General features: G+C 42.3%; 1 protein-coding gene across 1 annotated transcript in view; it reads right to left on the bottom strand.

Moving 5' to 3' along the window:
* Positions 1–27578, bottom strand: part of slc38a6 (solute carrier family 38 member 6) — a 65371-nt gene that overhangs the window by 31574 nt on the left and 6219 nt on the right. Inside the window, exons 2-6 of the mRNA XM_057859575.1 lie at positions 26638–26768; positions 26481–26554; positions 26355–26407; positions 24863–24902; positions 7298–7376 (exon numbers count right to left, since the gene is read on the bottom strand). Coding sequence (XP_057715558.1) covers positions 7298–7376; positions 24863–24902; positions 26355–26407; positions 26481–26554; positions 26638–26768 — 377 coding nt within the window. The remainder of the gene's footprint in view (positions 1–7297; positions 7377–24862; positions 24903–26354; positions 26408–26480; positions 26555–26637; positions 26769–27578) is intronic.

Raw genomic sequence — 27578 nt, 5'->3', positions numbered from 1 at the left:
ACATCTCAAGGAGCACTGTGCAAGCCATCATATTGAAATGGAAGGAGCATCAGACCACTGCAAATCTACCAAGACCCGGCCGTCCTTCCAAACTTTCTTCTCAAACAAGGAGAAAACTGATCAGAGATGCAGCCAAGAGGCCCATGATCACTCTGGATGAACTGCAGAGATCTACAGCTGAGGTGGGAGAGTCTGTCCATAGGACAACAATCAGTCGTACACTGCACCAATCTGGCCTTTATGGAAGAGTGGCAAGAAGAAAGCCATTTCTCAAAGATATCCATAAAAAGTCTCGTTTAAAGTTTGCCACAAGCCACCTGGGAGACACACCAAACATGTGGAAGAAGGTGCTCTGGTCAGATGAAACCAAAATTGAACTTTTTGGCCACAATGCAAAACGATATGTTTGGCGTAAAAGCAACACAGCTCATCACCCTGAACACACCATCTGTCAAACATGGTGGTGGCAGCATCATGGTTTGGGCCTGCTTTTCTTCAGCAGGGACAGGGAAGATGGTTAAAATTGACGGGAAGATGGATGCAGCCAAATACAGGAACATTCTGGAAGAAAACCTGTTGGTATCTGCACAAGACCTGAGACTGGGACGGAGATTTATCTTCCAACAGGACAATGATCCAAAACATAAAGCCAAATCTACAATGGAATGGTTCAAAAATAAACGTATCCAGGTGTTAGAATGGTCAAGTCAAAGTCCAGACCTGAATCTAATCGAGAATCTGTGGAAAGAGCTGAAGACTGCTGTTCACAAACACTCTCCATCCAACCTCACTGAGCTCGAGCTGTTTTGCAAGGAAGAATGGGCAAGAATGTCAGTCTCTCGATGTGCAAAACTGATAGAAACATACCCCAAGCGACTTGCAGCTGTAATTGGAGCAAAAGGTGGCGCTACAAAGTATTAACGCAAGGGTGCCGAATAATATTGCACGCCCCACTTTTCAGTTTTTTATTTGTTAAAAAAGTTTAAATGATCCAATAAATTTTGTTCCACTTCACGATTGATTCCCACTTGTTGTTGATTCTTGACAAAAAATTAAAATTTTATATCTTTATGTTTGAAGCCTGAAATGTGGCGAAAGGTTGCAAGGTTCAAGGGGGCCGAATACTTTTGCAAGGCACTGTATATATATATATCCTGTATATACACAACATAATAAAAATATATATGGAAACACAGTACTGGCCTGCTTACTGTAATCCATGACTACACTAATTTTAGTTACTTTATATTATAAAGTATTATTGTGTATATACATATAGTGACTGCATCAAGATATAGTCATTTTAAAAATTTAAGTGACGGGTAAAAATAGATTGACTGGATTTTTATGACCCTGTCAGTCAAAATGACAGACAACGAAAAAGTCTAGCGCAACCTCTGCTTGTAACTGAAAGTAATTACTTTTTTAAAGTAAGATTAACAAAACTGGTTTTCCTCAACAAAAGCTAGATGAACACAAACACATTTTGTGATGACTAAAATATGACTAAAAATAAGAATTTTCGTCCAAAAGAAGAAATTAAAAGGGCTGCCAAAACCAAAGCTGCACTATCCCAAAGTTCTTTTTGTTTTTGAGGCAGAAAAAGAATTTGGTGCCTTCTAACAAGTACGCAAACGTCTTCCAAAATGTTCTACGAAAAGCAAAAGCAAATTTCGAACCCTCCCTCAACTCAAGGCTGCATGAGAGGCGTTTAATAAATAAAATGAGTTCCAAAAAGTCAGGGACAGCAAATACCTTAAAATGGGATGCCTCTGGAAATTTGTCTCCATTTAACGCTCAAATTCAGAGCGACAGAGCTCTCATGTGGTACCCATTAAAGGCTTTAGCTCTCACAAACCATAACAATTATGTAATTCACATTCAAACGATGCAGCGCTCCATCAGATCACACCACGTATCGCTTGGTTTTTGGAGAGAGGGGGGAATAATATTTTCCTTTGCTGAGGAAAAAGGCGGGCCGTTCAGTGGTGATTGAGGCGGGCCCGTGTTGGAGGTGACGCATGTGGAAGGAACGCCGGCTCCGCCGGGGTCGAGGTCAGACGGGAAGAGGGCCGCTCGCCGTCGGGACCGCTGCATGGGGTCACAGGGCCCGGCTCCAGCGCTCGTTATAGGGTTCCCAGAGTCGGCAGCACCTGCTTTGACCGTGTCAATACCCCGTGACCCTTTCCTGGCAGTTTAACTGCTACAGCATTAGCATCGGCACTGATGGATTTACTGTATCTCAGCATTTTCACATTGAGGCTTAATGCCAATTCTTCTGTACACAGCAATGCTAAGTCATGTTCACGCCTTAGAAATACGGAAATTTAATTCCTTGAGGAAACTGTCCAGGATTTTGGACTTTTACATATTTTGCATTCATCCAAAAACAGTTGCTCTCTGGATCGGATCGAACGTTAGAGGTTCAGTGAGTAAGTCCAAGGATTCTGGGTAAGGCCCTGACTAAATCTAAGCGGAGTGGCGTTTTAGACTGGTTTGCCACAATTTACAGTACAGGCTTTATTCAGTTTCTTCAAACTGCTAGTCCTCTATCTGATTGGAGGAGAAACTGGTTTGCTCAGTGGAAGGTTGACTTGCACTTGGTATGTGGAATTATAACAGACTGATTGGCATTGTAAGGCTGCCCTTTTTCACTTTCATTTTGTTCATAATTTTTATGGACAGAATTTCTAGGCGCAGTCGAAGCGTTGAGGGGGTCAGGTTTGGTGACCTCAGCATTGCATCGCTGCTTTTTGCAGATGATGTGGTGCTGTTGGCTTTATCAAGCCGTGACCTCAACTCTCACTGGAGCGGTTCGCAGCAGAGTGTGAAGCAGTTGGGATGAAGGTCAGCACCTCCAAATCAGAGACCATGGTCCTCAGTTGGAAAAGGGTGGAGTGCCCTCTCCGGGTCGGGGATGAGATCCTGCCCCAAGTGGAGGAGTTCAAGTATCTTGGGGTCTTGTACACGAGTGAGGGTAGGAGGGAGTGGGAGATCGTCAGGCAGATCGGTGAAGCGTCTGCAGTAATGCAGACTCTGCACAGATTCGTAGTGGTGAAGAAGGAGCTGAGCCAAAGGGCGAAGCTCTCGATTTACCAGCCGATCTACGTTCCTAACCTCACCTATGGTCTCAAGCTGTGGGTTGTGACCGAAAGAACGAGATCTCGGATACAAGCGGCCGAAATGAGTTTCCTCCGCAGGGTGTCCGGGCTCTCCCTTAAAGATAATGTGAGAAGCTCGGTCATCCGGGAGGGACTCTGCGTTGAGCGGCTACTCCTCCGCATAGAGAGGAGTCAACTGAAGTGGCTTGGGCATCTGGCTCAGATGCCTCCTGGACGCCTCCCCGGAGAGGTGTTACGGGCATGTCCCACCAGCGGGAGGCCCCGGGGACGACCCAGAACATGCTGGTGAGACTGTCTCTCGGCTAGCCTGGGAACGCCTTGGGATCCCCCCGGAGGAGCTGGTTGAAGTGGCTGGGGAGAGGGAAGTCTAGGCTTCCCTTTTAAAGCTGCTGCCCCCGCGACTCGGAAGAGCGGATGAATGATTGGCAGTGTGGACTTGTTTAAAAACATGCTGTCAAAATGGCAAAAAAATTGCATGGGAATTCACTTGGATGTTATCTTTCATCATTTTATTTTTCGGGCAATTCTGTACCCTTAGCAAGGTTAACCTGTGATTCAAAAGAACATTCGGGAGGTCACGATTACAGCTCAACCGATGTGGGATTTGCAAACGCCGATACGGTGTCTATAAAAAATTTCAGCCGATTGCCGATATTCAAAGCCGATTTTGTATGCCGATATACTTTTTTTTTTTTTTTTGAAAGCACGTTGATTATAAAGGGATTTAAAAAAAAATTGCTTCAATAGCTTAAAATTTACAAAGATGACCTGAGACTTAAAGGCTTAATTCGGTTTAGTGCTACCAAACCAACGAACGCTTCTTTTTATGATTATACACACTCAGTAAGAACAGCACATTATTTTTAAATAAATAAACCCACCAGGACGTCACAATGACATGTAAACAAGTGAAAATTTAAGAGGATGCTTGCCATGCTAAAGCTAATGCTAGCGCAAATGCTACATTAATGCTACAAGTTACATTTAGAGTGAAAGGATCACTCAGTAAATACCTTAAAAGGCTAACGTAACATTGCATATTCTCTCATGAAAGATTAAAAAAAGATCTAAAAATAAATAAAAAACAGGCAAGCCTGAAGCTTCCTGTAGCAGCCTGCCTTCAAGCTGCTGCGCGGTACTTACAGTCAGTCAGCGGCGGTCACAGTTGCCCAAGCAGATGCCTGATCAAAAATCCATTTTTTTAATCGGCTTATTTTTTTATTTGTTAATCGGCCGAGGGCCAATGCTGGAAAAAAAAAAAGTCTATATCGGCCTGCCAATATGTCGGTCGACCTCTAGTCACGATGCTGGATCTGATGCTGTTGCCGTTCATCCCAACAGGTCATGGATAAGAGAAAGTCTCAAAATTCAAACTAATGCCTTAGCATACTAAACAATTTAGGAGGAATTGATCACTTGATGAATTCAAAAGGGTAGGTCCAAATACTTCAGTTTGTATTAGGTAGTAGGCACTTTCTTGAACATTTGTGAGAGGGGTTGCAAAGACTATTGAAAAAACCTAAATAAATAAAACCACACGCACTCTGCTGGCTGTCCTTCCACGCAGGGTGCAGGCTGATTACAGAGGGGCGGGACAGTTTGAAGAGAGCCATGAAATGTGGAAGATTTCACGCTATTTTATAACCAGGACAGCCTTGAGCGAATGAAGGAGCCTTGAAGTCAGTCTCAACAAAGTGTTTAATAACAGAGTAAATCCGGCCTACGCAACACAATAATCATCCCGTCCTCAACCGAGGACAAGTTTTGCATCTGGGTCTTTTACGATAAATGCGCCGTAAAACTATAAATGATTTATAATAGAACACACGCTGTAGTACAAAATACACTTTTTTTTTAAAAATATGCCTCTGCTCGCATCTCAAAACCGCTCATTAACAAAAACATTGTGGGCTGTAATTACAATGGCAAAAGTGATATCCCATTGTATCAGTCTGATTCCGGGGAACATGTGTGAGAGATTTAGAGAGGGAAAGCAGAGCGGTAATATAAAACAGCTGCCCTGAGCAGCAATCGAATACTGAGGGTTGGAAAGCAGCTCGACCTCTCGCTAAACCGGCAGAGTCAATAACAGTGATACAAGTCAATTTTCTGACATCTCTGCGATAGAGAGAAAAGCTTCCGAAGAGAGAATAACACAGGTGGCGGCAACTCATGCCACGTACTTCTAGTTCATATTGTAATGACTCACTAACTATACCGGTTAAGATATATGGAGATCGCATCTGTACAAGAGTTGTGCAAATTGATGACTGTCTATGTAGTCTTGAAACTTTGCATGGTAAAAAAAATAAAAATATATAAATAAAGGACTCTCTGTATAATGATGCATGGTATATTGCGTAAGATTATATTGACTTTCGAATTTCCCATATGGGGGATCAATAAATGAATATGAATTATGAATATGAAAGAAATTATAATTTGCACCAGTGTGTAGTTCTGCAAGCTAATTTAAATCCATTTGTTTTATTAGGACATTAACATAAAAGCAAATGGGACAAATGTGAAATGGTGCGACAAAAACATGACTGAATATACATATGTACTACCTACACTTTAAATGCTAATACAGTGGAATGAAAAAGTATCTGAACCTTTTGGAATTTCTCACATTTCTGTTTCTTGTTGATATATTTCGTTTAATAAGTAAATAATGTTAATTTTTGTTGTTTACCTGCAATTAAATCCCTTTCTTTTCCAGAGATAAAGAAAAACAAGATCAGACATTGATATGTTAACATTTCTTAATAAAAAACTGAATATTTAATGGGGTGTCCTAATTTGTTCACATCATTCCACTTGAAGGTAAAACAGGGATTATTCATCACAAAAGCTTTGAGAGCAAAATATTATCAGGGTGCAAAATTTGACCGAACACCGGCAAGACGTTCTGAGTCAGTAGAAACATCGTAATTCAACCTAAATAGGTTGTGATTGGATATAAAAAAAAAATGCTAATTTTGCTTTTGCTGAGTTAAAGATGATTCTGCATGCTTTCCTCGAATATTAAGTTTCTGATGTGAAAATTGAGTGATTTATTAGCTGTTGAAAAATTAAGTTGGTATTTTGGGCAAAAACTCATGATATATTAAATATTGATCCTGAAAATATAGGTGATTACTGATTATCTCTGCATTTGATGATTTTTGTGCATCTGGCGTTAAGTTTGACCATTCTACGTATAGCCTTTTTAAGTTTTGTTATACTTGTATGGAAAATAATTACAGTAATTTTCGGACTATAAGCCGCTACTTTTTTACTTTCTTTTGAATCCTGTAGCTTTTAGTCCAGTGCGGAAGACGTTCCTTGACAGCGGCATCATAAGACTGTCATAAGACCGTCATAATTATGACATGACACTATTACGGGCATTACTGAATGCTTATGACCGTTTTCATTAAGTGTCATCTGGAAAATGATGTCACCAACTTCATTTATGTCCAGCTTGGAAGTTTTACATCCATTCAAAATTGAGATCATTTGCCGGATAACACTAAATGACATCTGTTATAAGCATTCATTAATACTCATTACAGCATCATGTCATAAATATGATTGTGTAATGACAGTCTTGTCTTGCCTTTCAAATAAAGTGTTACCAAATACCATAACTAGAAATTAATAAAACAACTGGAACAGTAACTGAAGAAATAATTTGCACAGAGCATGAGTTTTGATTGTTATTAAAATCTCTAGCGCTGCAATGTATGCTAGGAGGCATGTCGGACATGAACAGAGTTGACAGCAGGTGGCAGCAGAGGTTGACTGTCTCCCCCAAGGGAGCAGTGATGGCCTAATGAAGCTTCTTGAAGCAATGTTGGTTCATTTGGTCTTATGACAGTCGTATGATGCGTCTGTCAAATAAAGTGTGAGCGGTTAATAACTTTTGGTGGAAATATCTCATAATACAGTGAGGACAGCTGCTGCTTATAGTCCAGTTCGGCGTACCTATGAACAAATGCCGTTTTCGTGCCAAATTTGGTGGGTAGCGGCTTATAGTCAGGTGCAAAAAATTGAATTTGAAGTTTTTGAAAATAGGCCCCCTACGGATCGGTCCCGTATCCCGTAAACTGATGGTGAAGTCTATGGTCAATACTTTGCGGGCCTTCAGATTCCTCCCACCCTGCAGAAGAGTGATGTAGAAACACACCCACCTTGACTGGTCTGGACTCAGGAAGCCGGCAATGGCTGACGGAAGCTCAGACTTCAAGATGAACAAATATGATGACATGGCTGCAACAGAGCAGAATGTTCAAATGGTGTTTGCTTGCCGAGACGGTCAAAACATGTACACAAAGCACATCAGGTGTATTACTACAACTCCTAGCAAAAAGTATGGAATCACCAGTCTTGGACGAGCACTCACTCAGACATTTTATTATGTAGAACAAACTCAGGTAAAAAGCTTGTAAAAAATAATGAATTAGTTCAAAAGAGCAACTCCTTGGCATTCGGAAACACAAAAAAAAAATGAATAAAAAACATTTTGGTGGTCAGTAAATGTTACTTTTATAGAGCAAGTGCAGGGAAATAAATATAGAATCACTCCATTCTGAAGAAAAAAACATGGAATCACTCTATTTTGAGTAGGAAATACAGATACACCAGGTCAATTTCCTTTCCTTCATTGGGCCCGTGCCTCAGATTAGATCTGCTCATTAGTCAGCAGTTAAAAACAATGCAGTTATCACACCTTGGAGGGCTGCTGGACCAAGTGGATTCACAAGAATCATTGCTCCAACAAGAGAGATGTCTCTTGAGACCAAGGAAAGGATTATCAAACTACTTGAAGAAGGTATGGTTGCCAAAGATGTGGGCTGTTCAGAGTGAGCTGTATCAAAAATCTGGACCAAGTACAAACAGCATGGCGAGGTTGTTAAAGTTAAACGTACTGGTAGACCGAGGAAGACATCCAAACGTCATGTCAAACAACTAAAGGCCATTTGTCTTGAAAACATAAGATGTACAACAAGACAAATGAAGAAGAAATGGGAGGAAGCTGGAGTCAAGGTATGTGACAGAACTGTGCAAAATCGCCTAAAGCAGTGGTCTCCAAACTATTCCACATTGGGCCGCAGTGGGTGCTGGATTTCGTTCCAACAAAACAAGATGACATCTTTTCACCAATCTGGTGTCTCACAAGTGTAATCAGTTGATTCCAGTCAGGTGGTGCTTGTTTTAGAGCAAACTTCATTAGTTAAACTGTCTGTGCTCGATTGGTAGGAACAAAAACCAGGACCCACAGCGGCCCTTGTGGACAGGTTTGGACACCCATGGCCTAAAGGAAATGGGATTTTCATACAGGAAAGCTAAAAGGAAACCATCACTGACACTTAAACAGAAAAGAACAAGACTGTAATGGACTAAGGAGAGGCAGTCTTGGACTGTGAATGCCTAGATGAAGGTTATTTTCAGTGATGGGTCAAGAATCTGCATTGGACAAGGTGATAATGCTGGAACTTTTGTTTGGTGCCGTTCCAGTGAAATTGCCTGAAGAAAACATCAAAATTCCCTCAGTCCTGGCCTGGAAATCGCCCAGATCTCAACCCTATAAAAGTAGTATTTACTGATCACCACAATGACTGGTGATGCCATAATTTTTTGCTAGGGGCTGCATTAGGAGGGAACCCCTCGGCACCTCACAATACGATATCATTTGTGATACAAGGTGGTGATGATGATCTCACAATCGATACACGGGTCAGGAAATTGTTCTAGGATATTCTACAAGGAAAATCCTTCTGCTGTGAGTTTACCACTCGTAGACGTCCAATCAGTTTAAACTGGGAGGGTGGCAGTGAATAAATATTCGTTCATTCGCTGCCATCCCTCCCACCTCAAACAGATTGGACGTCTATGACCATCAGAGGTAGCCAATGCCAGGCAATGAGTTCATTTTGGGGCATTTCACATCATTTCCTGTTGATTTCCGGTTACTTCCTTTTCCTTTGAGCATTTACAGGTCACTTCCTGTTGATTCTGGGGCTATTACAGATCACTCCCTGTTGATTTTTCAGGAATTGACTCGAGAATTTCCCCAAATAAATAGGAAATTGATGCAAGATCAACAAGAAATAACCTGTAAATGCCCTCCCGGTCACTTCCTTATTCATTTGGGGGGTTTTACGGGTCACTTCCTGTTGATTTTGGGGCATTTATAAGTCACTTCCTGTTGATATTTGGTTAATTAACAGGAAGTGACTTGAGAAAGTCTTCAAATGAAAAAGAAATGACTCAAAATCAACAAGAAGTAACTTGCAAATGCTCAAAAATGAACAGGTGAATGTTAAGGCTTCAGTGCCATTGATGGCGCTCGACGTCCATTCCAGTCCAAATGAATTTAATGTTTAGCGTGCACAATGGCAGCCTGTGAGCTAACGTAGACACAATTCTAATGGAAGGTAAGGTTTTTTTTTTTTTTTTTTTTTTTTTTTAAACGATATATGGACTCTTGATGGGGAGCACATCGATAACATTTTCGGCTAGAAAGTATCGCAATATATCACCTCCTCGATATACAGTGGTATGAAAAAGTATCTGAACCTTTTGGAATTTTTCACATTTCTGCATAAAATCACCATGAAATGTGATCTGATCTTTGTCAAAATCACACAGATGAAAAAAACTGTCTACATTAACTAAAACCACCCAAACATTAATAGGTTTTCACATTTTAATGAGGATAGTATGCAAACAATGACAGAAGGGGGAAAAATAAGTAAGTGAACCATCACATTTAATATTATGTGGCCCCTCCTTTGGCAGCAATAACTTCAACCAGACGCTTAACGTAGCTGCAGATCAGTCTGGCACATCAATCACGACTAATTTTGGTCCATTCTTCTCCACAAAACTGCTGTAGTTCATTCAGATTCCTGGGATGTCGAGCATGAATTGCTGTCTTTAGGTCATGCCACAGCATCTCAATGGGATTCAAGTCTGGACTTTGACTTGGCCACTCCAGAACGTGTATTTTGTTCTTCTTAAACCATTCTGAAGTTGATTTACTTATGTGTTTTGGATCATTGTCTTGTTTTAGCATCCATCCTATATTTACCTTCAATTGTCTGTGTGACAGATGGCCTCAGGTTTTCCTGCAAAACATCCAGTTAAACTTTTGAATTCATTTTTCCATTAATGATTGCAAGTTGTCCAGACCCTGAGGCAGCAAAACAGCCCCAAATCATGATGCTCCTTCCAACACGCTTCACGGTGGTGAAGAGGGGTTGATGTTGGTGAGCTGTTCCGTTTTACTCCACACATGACGTTGTGTGTTACTCACAAACAATTCAACTTTGGTTTCATCAGTCCACAAAATATTTTGCCAAAACTTCTGTGTCCAAATGCCTTTTTGTGAACATTAAACGAGCAACAATGTTTTTTTTAGACACCAGTGGCTTCCTTCATGGAGTCCTCCCATTAACACCATTCTTGGCCATAGTTTTACATATAGTTAACGTGTGCACAGAGATATTGGACTGCGCCAGGGATTTCTGTAGCCTTAACCAAACACTCTAAGGTTCTTTTTTACCTCTTTGAGTATTCTGCGCTGAACTCTTGGCGTCATCTTTTGGTGGACGGCCACTCCTTGGGAGAGAAGCAACAATGACTTTTAGAGATGGTTTTGTATCCTTTCCTAGCTTTATAAAAATCAACAATTCTTGATCGCAGGTCTTCAGACAGCTCTTTTGACCGAGCCACGATGCACATCAGACAATGCTTCTCATCAAGACAATTCTTACCACTGTGTGTGTTTTATAGTGGTCAGGGCAGCTTTAAACCACTCATCAGTGATTGGGCGCACACACCTGAATTAGAATTTATGGTTAAAATTGGTTTCAATTGCTCTTTAAGTCTCCTTAGATAGAGGGTTCGCTTACTTATTTTCCCCCTTCTGTCATTGTTTCCATGCTATCGTCATTAAAATATGAAAACCTATAAATGTTTGGGTGTTTGTGTTTGTTTATGTGATGGTGATTTTATGCAAAAATGTGAGAAATTCCAAAAGGTTCAGATACTTTTTCATACCACCGTATTGTATTATTATAATCAATATTAATGTGTGTGTGGCTGGTGAGGGGTTTTCAGTACGCACGGTGGAGGGTTCCGAGTGAATGCAGATGGGTGGAGCAGACAGCTCAAAGGGCTCAACAGCAAAGCGTTCAGCGCAGAGGAGCAGACGTAGCGCAGTTCTTTGGAGAAATGCGAAGGGAGGGAATGTAAACAATAATCATATATGACGTTAATCCCGCTACTTCTCCCCTTTCTTCACCTCACTAGGAAACAGGACATTATCAGCCTCCGAAGGGCTTCCACATCCTTCCCGGACAGCCAATCCGAGAAGGAGGATCGGGGTCACTTCCTTGGGTCGTTGTCAAGTATTGACAGAGGTTGCCGCAGAACAAGAGCTTGCTTGTGGTGTGAAATGGGCTTCAGATGCAGCGTGTTGCCAACGATAAAGGCAGATAATGTCAAGGGATTACATTTGGGGAAGGCAGACACAGCCGGGGTTAGGAGGGACGTCATTGCCCCCGGGGCAAGGTTTTTGCGCTCGCCGTTAAATAAACTCCGAGCGTAATCCCTCGGATCCTGCGTGTGTTTATGAAGGAGAATTCTTCCAATAACCCTCCGGCCCACACAGATGCAAGGACACTCGCTCAGAGAAGAAGGAAACACATTAGTAAGCATTTAAGTCCACTGGTAAATGGCCTCGTTTTGGTAACAAAACAAAGAATTTGGTGCAAAACGTCATCCAAATTTTGACTGCTTCACTGGTCCTTGGCATACATTTAAGGGTGTTTGATAAACCTCTTCTTCTGTCAGCTTCACAGGAGTTTGTTGACGTCGTGCCCTGTGCCGTCCGTCGCCGGTCCTGGCCCCCGGGTTTTCAGCTAGGGCTTGTCTGGTTGTGTCTGGTCGTGCGTGGGTCCCGTCGGGCGCACGCTGGTCTCGCGGGCGGGTGGGGGTGCCGCGCTGGTGCCGGTCCAGGGCAGCAGCCCTTCCCCGACCGGCCGGGGTGGGGGCTGGGTGGTGTATATGGCGGCCATAGTTCCCTCCCGGGTCGGCCTGGCAGGAGCCGCATCTCCTTGTACCGGGTGCTGGGGAGGTGCCCCCTGGTGTCATACCGTGCACCCCTCCTGGCCCGGGGGTGGTTTGGGGGGGTTTGTTCCTCCGTCCCCTTGGTCTGTCTCCGGCCTTGTCCGCCTTGCTGGACAGCGGCGGCTGTCGCTGCCCTCCTGCCGGCGGGGTCGTCGTCGGGGCCTCTTGGGCCCGCGGGGCCTTGGGTAGGGCTTGCTGTCCCTTGCCGGTGGGGTGGACGTCCCCTGGTCTCCGGCGCTTGGCGTAGCGCCTGCTTGGGGTGCGGGGTGGGTGCTCGGGCAGCGGGGGGAGGGTTGTGGGTGCGCCGTGGGTGGTCTGGGGCGGAGGTTGATCGGGGCCCTGGCGCTTCTCCCGCCCTTCGGCCGGTGGTTCCAGTGGACGGGGCCACGCCCACGGGAGCCCTCCTCTTAACTCACGCACTTCTCACTTCGGCACTGTAAATATCTTTCACCCTGGCACTTACATACTCATACATTTCTCCGGGGAGAGTTGGGACGGGGCCATACAGTCCTGGCTTGGCGCCCCCGCCGTTTTTAATGCATCACACACCAAGGTTGTGGGATGGCTGGGACCTGTTGGTGGGGGTTCCTCACGGCTACCTCCTCACGACAGGCCCTGCCATCCCTGCACCTTTTTTAACGCACCACACACATCATACTCCACAGGAGAGCTCCGGCAAAGGGCGGTGGGACGGGCGACTGGGTAGAAATTCCATGCTGTGGTCCCACTGCCCCAAGCCAAGCTCTCCTATTTTAATGCATACATTGAACTACCCTCCCATCACAATCCCATCACGGTGCTGGGTAATGGCTGCCAGCCGGGAACCTGGCAGCCACAGTAATAGGGTGGTAGGTGGGTTTCACACTTTTTCTCTATGGTGTGGCTACTGAGGCGTGGCCTCCCCTCTGCCTGGGTTGCAAGACACTGGAGTGGGGGGAGGTCGGGGCTCCGATCTCCCGTCGCCCCGTTGCGGCTTCTTGGCGTCTTCCTGCCTCCGCCTTCCCCTCTCTTCTCTGCTCCGTCGCGGGTCGCTGGCTGGGCGCCGATGTATCGGCTGGATGTTGCCTGCTCCGGCAGGGGGCCTTACCCTGCCTTGGGCTTGGTGGGCCGCTGGGGGTCCCGTGGCGTGCCGTGCCGGTTGGGGGGCTGCGGCTGTGGCTAATGGGCCGGGTGGGTGGAAGGGGGTGGGCGTGGGGTTGGTGGTGCGTCCCCTCTTGCCATCCCTGAAGGCCGGCTGACGGATGCGCGGGTGGCCCGGGGGACCACCCCGGATCCCGGGGGGGACGATGGCTCCTTTGCTGGGCTGCGGGAGGAGGGATGGGCTGCGCTGAACGACTTCCATTCCTACGCTGGAACCACCGGAATTTCCGTGTAAGTCGGAATTAACCCTTTAAGTACCCCTATATGCCCCTTAAATCTCAAAATAACTATCCAAACACATGTATTATACGTCCTTGTACCATCCTGGCCAAGACGTTGGAGCTAAGTCCTAGCTAGACAGCGAGCTAAACTGTTATCTTTCCACTCTCTCTCTCTCTCTCTCTCTCTCTCTCTCGCTCTCTCTCTCTCACTTGGCTGCGTGACTCCTTCGTGGGCGCAAATACGCTCTTCCTCGGGTGTGCACATGCGCTCTTCTGTGTGTGCACAAATACATTCTTATTTGTGTGTACATGCGCTCTTACTCGCGTGTGGAAGTACAACTACTCTACACGCCAAAGTAAAAGCATGCATCACACACACAAAAAAAGTCAACATTATAATCAAATACACATTTCTCCAAAGGCCAGAACAGTGATATTAATAAAATAAAGTAAAAAAGATACTGTGAGGTTCAATAAGGTACTTTTTACTCGGAGAAAAAAAAAAAAAAAAAAGATAAAATGGCGTCGTAAAGTCTAAATCGTGTAAGTCTGGTACTTTGTAAATGGGGGACGACCTATATATCGAAAAGGTGATATACAGTGCCTTGCAAAAGTATTCGGCCCCCTTGAATCTTGCAACCTTTCGCCACATTTCAGGCTTCAAACATAAAGATTTTAATTTAATTTTTTTGTCAAGAATCACCAACAAGTGGGACACAATCGTGAAGTGGAACAACATTTATTGGATAATTTAAACTTTTTTAACAAATAAAAAACTGAAAAGTGGGGCGTGCAATATTATTCGGCCCCTTTAATTTCAGTGCAGCAAACTCACTCCAGAAGTTCAGTGAGGATCTCTGAATGATCCAATGTTGTGCTAAATGACCGATGATGATTAATAGAATCCACCTGTGTGTAATCAAGTCTCCGTATAAATGCACCTGCTCTGTGATAGTCTCAGGGTTCTGTTTAAAGTGCAGAGAGCATTATGAAAACCAAGGAACACAACAGGCAGGTCCGAGATACTGTTGTGGAGAAGTTTAAAGCCGGATTTGGATACAAAAAGATTTCCCAAGCTTTAAACATCTCAAGGAGCACTGTGCAAGCCATCATATGGAAATGGAAGGAGCATCAGACCACTGCAAATCTACCAAGACCCGGCCGTCCTTCCAAACTTTCTTCTCAAACAAGGAGAAAACTGATCAGAGATGCAGCCAAGAGGCCCATGATCACTCTGGATGAACTGCAGAGATCTACAGCTGAGGTGGGAGAGTCTGTCCATAGGACAACAATCAGTCGTACACTGCACAAATCTGGCCTTTATGGAAGAGTGGCAAGAAGAAAGCCATTTCTCAAAGATATCCATAAAAAGTCTCGTTTAAAGTTTGCCACAAGCCACCTGGGAGAGACACCAAACATGTGGAAGAAGGTGGTCTGGTCAGATGAAACCAAAATTGAACTTTTTGGCCACAATGCAAAACGATATGTTTGGCGTAAAAGCAACACAGCTCATCACCCTGAACACACCATCCCCGCTGTCAAACATGGTGGTGGCAGCATCATGGTTTGGGCCTGCTTTTCTTTAGCAGGGACAGGGAAGATGGTTAAAATTGACGGGAAGATGGATGCAGCCAAATACAGGAACATTCTGGAAGAAAACCTGTTGGTATCTGCACAAGACCTGAGACTGGGACGGAGATTTATCTTCCAACAGGACAATGATCCAAAACATAAAGCCAAATCTACAATGGAATGGTTCAAAAATAAACGTATCCAGGTGTTAGAATGGCCAAGTCAAAGTCCAGACCTGAATCCAATCGAGAATCTGTGGAAAGAGCTGAAGACTGCTGTTCACAAACACTCTCCATACAACCTCACTGAGCTCGAGCTGTTTTGCAAGGAAGAATGGGCAAGAATGTCAGTCTCTCGATGTGCAAAACTGATAGAAACATACCCCAAGCGACTTGCAGCTGTAATTGGAGCAAAAGGTGGCGCTACAAAGTATTAACGCAAGGGGGCCGAATAATATTGCACGCCCCACTTTTCAGTTTTTTATTTGTTAAAAAAGTTTAAATTATCCAATAAATGTTGTTCCACTTCACGATTGTGTCCCACTTGTTGTTGATTCTTGACAAAAAAATTAAATTTCATATCTTTATGTTTGAAGCCTGAAATGTGGCGAAAGGTGGCAAGATTCAATGGGGCCGAATACTTTTGCAAGGCACTGTATGTCGCGATACTTTGTAGCCCAAAAGCTTATCGATATGCTCCCAACACGAATCAATACATCAATGTCACTGTTTAAAAAAATCTTAGAATACGTTAGCTCATTGGCTGCCATTGACGGCGCTAGACATCTAATTCATTTTGACTGGATTTGACGTCTAGTGCCATCAATGGCACTGAAACCATAGCATTCACAGCCAGTCTTGTGGGCTTGCAAGATTCCTTATGAATGGCTGTGAAACATGGTCATTATTTTAAAAATAAAGCCATGTAGGACTTTTCTAGTTTTTCTAGTTCTTGTCGAGTTCTGTTAATTATTATATGTTGTGTGAATATTTCTGCAGTGAAAAGTCATTAACTGAAGTGGATTTATGAATTATTTTATTAATAGCAGCATTAACAACACATAACTTGCAAAAAAATCCAACCATGGTTGCAACACATGAACACACAAACGACACGATGCTTTGGTTTCATTTCATGCATTTTGGAAGTTAGAGAATGGAAGGATGCTTACAATTAAGAGTTGTCCAATAATAAAATTGGCCGATAAAAGCATTGAAAATAATATCGGAAAATATCGGTATCAGTTTTACGCCAGTATGTATATGCTGGACTTTAAATTCATTTGCAAGCCTGAGGCCTTTATGCATGGGCTGGGCTGGTCATTGCTTAGCACAGCAGCAGTGCTAGTTATGGTGACCTCTAAATCAAGATGCCTGGGATTTTTTTTAACCGAGAGAGAGACCTTAATCCCTCATATTGCACAAATAAAATGAACAATAACTGAAAAATAATGAAATATAAACTCATTACATAGAACTACTAGGGATGTTCCGATTGCATATTTTTGCACCCGAGTCTGAGTCACCTGATTTTGAGAATCTGCTGATACCAACTCCCCAGTCTATACCGAATTTTTGTTGTTGTTGTTGTTGAAGTTTTTATTTGAACAAATGCTCCAAACATGTTACAGTCCTGTAAATCTTGCTTTCGTTCTTTCCGGGAATATTGCGGAGTATAAAACATAGACACTCACCGGCCACTTTATTAGGTACACCTGTCCAACTGCTGTTTACCCCTTAATTTCTAATCATCCAAACACATGGCGGCAACTCAGTGCATTTAGGCACGTAGACATGGTTTAAGACAATCTCCTGCAGTTCAAACCGAACATCAGTATGGGGAAGAAAGGTGATTTGAGTGACTTTGAACGTGGCATGGTTGTTGGTGCCAGAAGGGCTGATCTGAGTATTTCAGAAACTGCTGATCTACTGGGATTTTCACGCACAACCATCTCTAGGGTTTGCAGAGACTGGTCCGAAAAAGAAAAAATATCCAGTGAGCGGCAGTTCTGTGGGCGGAAATGCCTTGTTGATGCCAGAGGTCAGAGGAGAATGGCCAGACTGGTTCGAGCTGATAGAAAGCCAACAGTGACTCAAATAACCACCCGTAGGCAGGAGAGCATCTCTGAATGCACAGTATGTCGAACTTTGAGGCAGATGGGCTACAGCAGCAGAAGACCACGCCGGGTGCCACTCCTTTCAGCTAAGAACAGGAGACTGATGCTACGATTTGCACAAGCTCATCGAAATTGGACAATAGAAGATTGGAAAAACGTTGCCTGGTCTGATGAGTCTCGATTTTCTGCTGCAACATTCGGATGGTAGGGTCAGAATTTGGCGTCAACAACATGAAAGCATGGATCCATCCTGCCTTGTATCAACGGTTCAGGCTGGTGGTGGTGGTGTAATGGTGTGGGGAATATTTTCTTGGCACTCTTTGGGCCCCTTGGTACCAATTGAGCATCGTTGGAACGCCACAGCCTACCTGAGTATTGTTGCTGTTCATGTCCATCCCTTTATGACCACAATGTACCCAACTTCTGATGGCTACTTTCAGCAGGATAATGTGCCATGTCATAAAGCTGGAATCATCTCAGACTGGTTTCTTGAACATGACAATGAGTTCACTGTACTCAAATGGCCTCCACAATCACCAGATCTCAATCCAATAGACTATCTTTGGGATGTGGTGGAACGGGAGATTCGCATCATGGATGTGCAGCCAACAAATCTGCACCAACTGTGTGATGCCATCATGTCAATATGGACCAAACTCTCTGAGAAATGCTTCCAGCACCTTGTTGAATCTATGCCACGAAGAATTGAGGCAGTTCTGAAGGCAAAAGGGGGTCCAACCCGTTACTAGCATGGTGTACCTAATAAAGTGGCTGGTGAGTGTATATTTTTGTATCTTTTGGCAATGCCATTGTATTTCTGGATTATTTTGTTACTTTTTAGCCCTTAAAAGTTAAAAAAAAATATATAAATGATTTAGGAAAAAATTAACATTGCGATATTGCCAAAGTTCCACACTTACTTTTTGCATTGGTGCCACTGGTGTGCTTAACTTTTTTCTTAAGGTGCACCAGCCCAAATGTAGGCGCACCAACATTTTTAATTGTATCACCTTTAACTCCATACTTTTAATCATTCACCATAACATTCATATAATTACTTCATCTTCTGAACCGCTTATCCTCACGACGGTTGTGGGGGTGCTGGACCCTCTTACAACTAACTCCAGCTAGAAGGTGGGGTACACCCTGAACAGGTTGCCAGCCAGTCACAGGGCACATATTGACACACAACCATTCACGGACACACTCACACATATGGACAATTTGGAGTATTCAATCAGCATAACATGCACGGTTTTTGGGATGTGGCAAGAACCCGGAGAAAGGCAGAGGCACGGGAAGAATATGCAAACTCTACACAGGAAGGCCAGAGCCGGGATTGAACACACGATCTCAGAACTGAGTCCCACTGTGCCGCCTTCATACCGTGAATTATTTTTAAACAAGAATAACGTAGAAAAATGCTTGTCTTTATTAAATGCTTCATTGAGTGAGTCCACTCAATGAAGTTCATTCACGCTCTGACGAGCACACTGCTGGGAACAGCCCCTCACTTACACAATGAATGAGTTGGCACAGCACACTACTGCTAGTGTGTAACAAGCTAAACGATAATTAACATATTTGTGTCTTTGATTGTACAGCTACCGAGTCTTCTCTCCCCAGATCAAAGCTACAAACATGTCAATCATCCTTAAATTTAAGTACCAGACGCTAACTGCACCGATGACCAAGAAAAACAGTTTGGTCACACTGCTTAGCAGGTGGGAGGGTGAGAGGCTGTATGAGCATGTAGGAGAGAAAAAAAATCATAAACCCGATTCCGATCCTCTGAAAAATGGCACGATCAGCCTTATTACCGATCATGTGATCGGAATGGAACATTACTAAGAACTATTGAGTCACCAGAAAGACATATTCACAAAGAAAAGTAAAACAACACATGATTGCAATTAAAATTTGTGCAAAGCCCAGCAAAATGCATTTTGGGAATCGTAATTGCATTGGCATGTGATAGCCTGTATTTGTAATGCTTTGGTCGCCCCCTGGTGGCTTTTAGGGGTAGCTGGTATAAACGTGATTTATTTGTGAACTCCAAAATGCAAGTCCACGACCGCATCTATCGGTATCGGTTTGATATTGGTATTAGATTTTGGAGTTGGACAACATTGGGATATCAGTTAAAAAGTCATTATCGGACAACTCCACTTACAATGATGTCACACTACATCACTTCCACAGCAATACCTGACGAGGGTCACACCATACTTACCTCTTTAACAAAGAGGCCCTTGAGTGAAGAGAAGGATTGGTTATTGGTCGAGTGGTAAGAAAACATGTTGGAACAACAAGCACATAGAAGAAGAAAATGGACATGAGCTCAGTATGTGTGCGTGGTCATCAAAGTAAACTCGGTCAGCATGGAACATAAGACAGAGTCACTTTCATTTGAGTGCGAAGGGCTGTGGGTTGGCCAGTAATTAAGGTCAATTGGCCTATCAGCCTTTGGCAGTGCCGATGAATGTTTACTCAGAGTGAGGCTAATTGCGCTCTTATAAAAGGGGGTCTTGGTGCAGACAGATGCAGACCCCCACATTGCGCCTCATGCTGGGGGAAACCACAGACATAGCAGAGGGGAAGTGCAACAATCCGCACAGCGAAAGTATCATCGGCGTGTCTGTAAAGCGAAGGGGCGGAGTCATGACGGGAGGGTTCCCATTAGGGTCTCGCAGAATGGGAGTGGGTTTTACCATCAGCGATCAATTAGAGCACAAGTCAGGTTTCAGGCCCTGGGGAGAGTGCTCGAGAGGACGGCAGCCACAGGTCAAAGGTTATCGGGGGATCTGGATAATAGCCTTTACAGCTCTAAGGGAAATAAATCTAAAGGGCCGACGTATTTACGGTAGTGGGAACGATCAGCTTCAAGGGCAAACTTGGCACAGTCATGAACATTTTGCCTTACAAAACATGATGACCGTTAGCGCGTTAGCGATATAATCATGCTTAACATTGACACTGTGAAAGAGGTATTCATTTAAAAGCACACAATTTGAGAAGTGTGATGGTCAGACAATCAACCATTCCATCCTATCAATGATGTTTTCGTCAACTTTGACGATAATTAAAATATTTCATCGACAAACCATTTATTATTATTATTATTTTTATGACGGGCTAAAAACGTGGCTTGCGAGACTAGAACATAACGAGACCACTGCCAGTTTTCGTCTGACGAGACGAAAATGAGGCACCGTTTCTGTCATATGTTCACAATGCGTTTTCTTATTGTACGTGGAGTACGTCAGCTTACATCGTTGCAGTTTTTGAAGTCTTGTCACTCATGTGAGATGTGCTGCGCCTCTGCCTCCTCACTGGAGTTTAGGAGGTGTCTCAAGCTAGGCTGTGCTTCATCTTGCTTGTTTCGAAACACGGTAAGATTTGTTTTCTTATCTTGGCAAGAGAGAATATGCAATCTGGCTTTAGCCTTCAAAGGTCTGTGCTGAGTGAACATCAGATACTAAATGTAATCCTAACGTTAGCATAGCATTCACGTTAGCATTAGCTTCAGAATGGTGAGCGTCCTCTTAAAACACTGGCCAGTCTAAAGTAGAGCCACTTGGCTTTTCTAGTCTGTAGGTCTAGAGGATGTTAAATGCTCGGACAACTTTTTTTTTTTTTTTTTTAACATACAGACTGCAGTTCATGGCTTCCAGGTAGGGTTCATTGAAAAAAATGTACTGCTTTTCCTGCTGAGTGTGTATTATCATCACAAAGTTGGCATTGTCCTTATACAGTGTTATAAAAAATTATCTGGACCTTTTGGAATTTCTCACATTTCTGCATAAAATCACCATCAAATGTTATCTGATCTTTGTATACCAACCCCCTTAAAATATGAAAACCTATAAATGTTTGGGTGGTTTTAGTTAAAGCAGACAGTGTTTTTTTCATCTGTGTGAAATCTGACAAAGATCAGATTAGAGCTGTCCCGACTTGTCGACGTCATCGATGACGTAAATCCGTCGACGAGCACAACATCCCGTCGACGGTTAATGAAGGGTTAATAAAATATATGCGTGGAAAGTTCAGAATGTCGGACGCTTGGTATGCAAGCGGGAAAAGCGGCACAAAGCCAAAAAAAAGCGCACCAGAGTCCAAAACATTGACTTTTTTTTAAAGAAACAAAGGAGGGTACACTGTTGTGTTCTGTCTCTTCAATGCCAAGCTTGGCTGCACGTCGGCCGTGAATGATAACGACAGGAGATTGTAAATCCATCTAACTAACAAATGACATGTTTTATTGAAGTTACCAATCCTGTCGCGATATGCAATGAGTCAGTTTATCGCATGGTAAATAAAAATGAGGGCGGTCATTTTCATGGCTGTGTTTTATCGCTGCGCGCGCGCGTGCATGCACACACATGTGCGTGCGTGCTGATGGCATATGAGACTCCAAGTTCTTTTCTCTCATCAACACGCTGTAGAATAAAAGTTCAGACTTACAAAATAAGAAAACACATCTATATTAAACACTATATACGTTAGCATTGCTACATTGAGGTGAATGGGAAAAAAAGACGACCTACTTTAGCCGTTGTTCTCTATAAAACAGGCAGCCTTCTCCAAAACTTGCAGTTAAAAGGTGACACTTCAAACATGAAAAATCGCTGGTTAACAGCATTTGCAAAAGGAAAAAAATTTATTACTGACACCACGTGCAATGACATAGTGCTTTTTTTTTGCGGAGTGTAAATCTTAAATTAGCGGTTTAGCGAACGTACTTCCGGCGAACATTTCAAAATAAAAGCATGTCATGTTCGTCATATAATATAAATAACGATTTCTAGAATTAATCCCACATACTTCAGATTCTACACTAAGAATACCTTTAAAATGACACCCTTTATGAAAATTCTGATTGGCAATGAATAATTATTATTATACTGTTATATATAGTACTACAGTATACTATAATCAGGGGTGCACATAATTTTTTTGCCCAGGTTCTCAGAGGAGGACCTGGAGATGTGACTTGGTCCTCATTGAGCTTGAGAGCCAACCTGCCTGATGCGATAAATTTATGACAAGCTTTACTTAGAGCCAATTAACTTTAATTAATTATATTAACAATTAATGCTTGATTAACATCAAATGGCACAACAAAATTGCCATTACTTTGAAGTGAAATGTAAAGAAATAAAAAGCACCAATTCAAAATAAAGGGCATTATGCGGCTCCCACATTAACTCCAAGCCTTTTTAAAAGTGGGATGTCCTCCTCTTAAGACCTCATTGAACGTGCATGTTTAGCTTTGTAAAATGCGAGCAAAAACATGTTTGTCAGTACATGTCGTAGTTCATTACCTTTATTCCGCCACTTGTCCATAGGGCGAGCGGGGTCCTGTTTGACATCGATAGTTTGCTTAATTGCCACATGCTCTCTGTTTTTTCCGTGGGTTTTCAAAGTTTGGATGGCTGAAATTCTTTGACCCTACATAAAATGCGCTGCTCTTATCGGCGACATTGGGATTCTCACGGCACATTTTGTACCGCATTTCCGTGCGAGCATCATTTGCTTCTTGCCAGCAAAAGTCCTTTTTTTCGGTAGCTCCGGTGACGTCTCTGTCGTCTGTCTGTCTTTTGACGGGGGTGGGGGAACACGGAAGTAATTACTCAGTGTGGCCTGCCTCTTCGACATTTTGAGAAGTTATTTTATCGTGTCCTCCGCAAATACAGTGGTCAGCCATCGGTACGCAAAAGCGTATGGAAGCCGTTGAGGGCCAGCGCGTTTGTCTACGTCCAGTACGCATGCGCGCATGCGGACCACTTATGTGCACCCCTGACTATAATATTGATGCTAGGTATTTTTTTAAGAATTGTTTTGAATCATGTTGGAAAGGTGAAGTCAGTGTTCTGAATCTGTTTACATTCCATTCTTTTGCACAAGTTAATTCTATCAGCATTTGAACTCATTGTGTATTGTGATTTATTATTGTTATTTATCTGTTTATTTGTACTTTAATAAAGAATTTAAGTGTTACAAAATGTTTTTGTGAATTGATAAGCGTCCCAAAAAATTTCATTGCTAAATTTGTAAAAAAAAAAAAAAAAAAAAAAAAAATTTTTTTTAATTATAAGATTAGTCGACTAATCGCAAAAATAGTCTGCTGACTAATCGGGAGAAAATTAGTCGTTTGGGACAGCCCTAGATCAGATCATATTTTATGGTGATTTTATGCAGCAATGTGAGAAATTCCCTACAGGTTCAGATACTTTTTCATACCACTGTAGACGCTACAATATGTGCTCGTCTGTCAACAGTATGTTCATTCGAAATTGTTGGAGACCTTTATTTATTCTTGGACTAAAATGTTTCTCCTCTTTGTCCTTTATTTTACAGACGAAAACATTTTGTCAACTAAAACTAGACAAAGATGAAAACATTTTGAAATGACTAAAATATGACTAAAACTAAAAAGTATTTTTGTCCAAAAGACTAAGACAAAAATCCAAAGGGCTGCCAAAAACAACACTGCGTCCCACGGTATTTGTTCTTTAAAGCCAGTGCGGCGCAGACAAACTTGCTTCCTTTCACCATTTCTGATTGACTACCAAACCAGGAACGCTAGGTTTGACGCTGATTGGCGATAGGTTTTGTCACTGAGGCTACGTTCAGACTGCAGGCATATCTGATTCCAATCGGATTCTTCTTCAAATGTGATTTTCATGCGCGACTGTTCATGCTATTTTTTAGCAAGCGTCTAAATCAGATGTGGGCCTGTTCAGACTGGCAGCCAAAATCAGATTGAAGCTGGATGGCTCTCTTGTAGTCTGAACAGTCACAAAGCACAGAAATCTGTTTTTTTTTTTTTTTTTTGCCAAGACTGAGTGCAACCACACAAGGGAGGTAGTTTCATATCCGACATGGACGAGACGCTTCTCAGTCTGAACCGCTCAATTGGGATTTCACTGTCCGTGATGTCACTCTATGCCAAACTAGGTAATGTTTAGCAGACAATCTAATCTGGATACTTGCTAAAAATAGTGTGAATAGTCAGCCCTAAAAATCATATTTGAGGAGGAATCTTATTGAAATCAGATATGCCTGAAGTCTGAACACAGCCTTAAATGCCTGAAACATGGAAAAAAACAACAACTAGGCCTTAAGAGGTTCGGTTATCGCAGTAGTAAAAACCTTGTCGATGCGATGTAGATTAATCGTTCGGGTTTATCTCGGTTGCAGGTAATGGGTCTTCCAACAGAATGATGAGTCAAAACACCTAAGAGTGGCTAATAAGAAAAGCATTGGACAATTCTGATGTGGCTTTTTATGGACCTAGAAATTGATTTATAGCAGTGATTACCTCAAAAGGTTGCACAAAAAAATATTAAGTTATGGGTTCCATCATTTTTGCGCAGACATGTTTCATCCACGGAAATTCAAAAGTATTAACTGATTTCTATTGTTTAAATTTCAAGAAAATTTTATTTACTGTGTAATTTTCAAGTAATTTCAGAGTTCATTCTGGGTTTTCTTTAATTAACAGAGGGGTACCAAGTACCAACATATTTGTCCGTGTGTGTGTTCATAAAAAACTAGAGAAAACTTACCGCCAACATTTTGGATGACGATCGCAATCCCAACCAGAACCTGTAAAATATTTCCAATTTCATGCATGTGTTTTAAGCATGTGCATTTGCATGTACATCAGACTAATAAAAGACCAGCGCATGCTACCAGAATGTATTTATGTGTAGTACAAAGGGGCAAGAAAGGTTGTGTATTTTGTGTATGCTAACCGGGATAATATTCAACTTATCTGAATTATTTACCAAATTAGAAGAATAATGAGTTCCATTTTCATCATAGTTATATGTGGGGCGAGACTACTGAGGAGATTTACTGTGGATTTAAAACAATGTACAAATATGAGATGCTTTAAGAAACCATTAAAATATGATTTTCAAAAAATATAAAGATGAGGGAGAAGTAGCCAATAATTAGGTGTGTTGCGGCAATTGTGGTATATAATTTGTAATATAGAATATACTGGTTATTGTATTTAGTTTATTTTATTCACACATCATTAAAGCATGCAACATATACATATGGTATATACAAATAGATACAGTATATGTCTATAAAATTAGATGCTTGAAAAGGACACTCACTGAGCAACTTGGTAGGCCGCCTTATATGATGCTAGCAGTGCTCGCTGGTTTACTGATGTAACACTGACAAAGTGGGACGATTGACGGCACGTTTTCACAGAAAAACATATCAAGCGGCATATAAATGTGATTGGGGTCTATGTCTTTAAGTGACGTCTTAATTGTTTGGCTTCCTGCTGTTCGCTGCCAACATTTTTAGAAACAGTAAACAGACTGGTTTACGCTACATAAGCTTCATCCTATTTCCCCGTCTTAGCTCTTCATATCTCCAGTGCTCTTTGCTGTGTGCTCTTGTTTGGTTCAAAAATACTGCTACCCACTGAGTGTATGTGCAATTACACTTTATTCTAGTACGGCAAAAAAGTATGTTCCCTGAGGTCACACGCACAACCCGGCATCGCTTTGCGCCCCCCTGGGGGTGCGCGCCACACTTTTTGAGAAGTACTGTGCTATGGCTATATGTATAAATGAATGAACGGAAGCAGATATGTCATTATTTAAGGACAAGGGGTTGTAGTCATTAAGTTTTACTTCTTCTCACTCCTTTTCCAATATTCTTTTTTTTTTTTTTCTTATTTATTTGAATATTGTTACTTACGTATTTGAAGTATTGTTTTTAAATATTCAAAATAAACATGTTCACTACTATCGGACTGGCACTGTAGCCACATCTGGCTTACGCATGTAGGGTATATAAAGCATAAAAACTATCAATTTGGATAGTAACTCCAGCAGTTTTCAAGTTTTTTTTTTTTTTTTCAGGTCATCAATTATTTGAGCTTTTTCGAGGTCCATAAAACTGTATAAGTCAATAAAATAAAATGTAAATGCAGTAAAATGTAGCAAAAATTGAAAACAATAGCCACTGAATGGCGATCATGTTGAAGGAATTGTAGGAAATGATTTCATGTTAATCAATAGAAAAACTTACTTTTCCTGGTTTTTGTAATGCTCTTCCACCCAGCTCTTCATATGAATTGATTCCTGTAAAGACCAAAAATTCTTGACTGAGTGATTACTCTGCTGACTATCTTGATGAAAAGAGTTTTATGCTTACCTGTCAGGTCACAAAGCTTGAGGAGAAGATGTATGGAATACGCCGCCAGGCTCGACACGAGTATCAAAAGGATGCTAAGCCGGAAGTGCAGAAATTGTGTTCTATATATTGCTTTGACTCATTTTACACGTACGTATTACTGTAAGCGTTTGCTTACCAAAAGCCAACAATGCCGGTGCTTGCCATGGCGTAAGCGAGTCCGAGAATGCCGCTGCCCATGATTGCATTCATCAGATTAAAAACAGAGGAGGCAAAGGAGGCGCCTCTGGCTCGGCTCCTCTGCACACCCTATGAAGAAGAGGTCAACAAACACGGGAGATTACATTATTTACATTGATGCTGTGGACAACAACTGGCCAGGCCTGATGATGAATCTCACGAAAGAGCAACACGGTGGCATGTGGGATCAGCAAATGGAAATGGATAGGATGGGATTTGAGCTGCAGGCTGCCGGGACAGCTGCCTGCGGCTCTGGACAGACTAACTGACCCCTCTAATAGGGGATATCCTGGAGAGGACGAGTGGCCACTCTGGTGTCGGTGTCACAACAACCGCGGATTGACTTGTTGAACTGGAATGCACTACCAAGAAAACAGGCGTTATCTACGACGTCATATGAATTTTATTTTATTTTTTTAATATAAATGTTAGATTATGTGAAGTTTATGGGAGTTAACGTCACTCACTGTCTGCATATGTTCATTACAAAACAGCTGTTGTTTAGTATTCTATCATTCATTCATTTATGGCAATTAGATCTTAGTTTATTTTTGGCCCAAAAAGTCACTCATTGGCTACCATTGACAGTGTTAGATGATTAATTTTCCTGGATTCGTTCATTTGCCCCCTCCCAGTCAAAATGGATTGGACGTCTACCGCCGTCAGTGGCACTGAAACCCCTTCAAGTTTAAGTGAGTTAGACGTCTGTTATTGTCAATGGTAGGCAATGATTTAAATCAGGGGTGTCCAAACTTTTTGCAAAGGGGGCCAGATTTGGCGTGGTAAAAATGTGGGGGGCCGACCTTGGCTGACGTCCTTTACGTAGAACAATATATTTAAGCAAAATTTAGCAAGCCATTTGTCACATTTGCTTTATTA

Source organism: Corythoichthys intestinalis, chromosome 15 (genome assembly GCF_030265065.1).
Source record: "Corythoichthys intestinalis isolate RoL2023-P3 chromosome 15, ASM3026506v1, whole genome shotgun sequence".
NCBI lineage: Eukaryota > Metazoa > Chordata > Actinopteri > Syngnathiformes > Syngnathidae > Corythoichthys > Corythoichthys intestinalis.
This window is presented reverse-complemented; position numbering and strand designations above follow the sequence as displayed.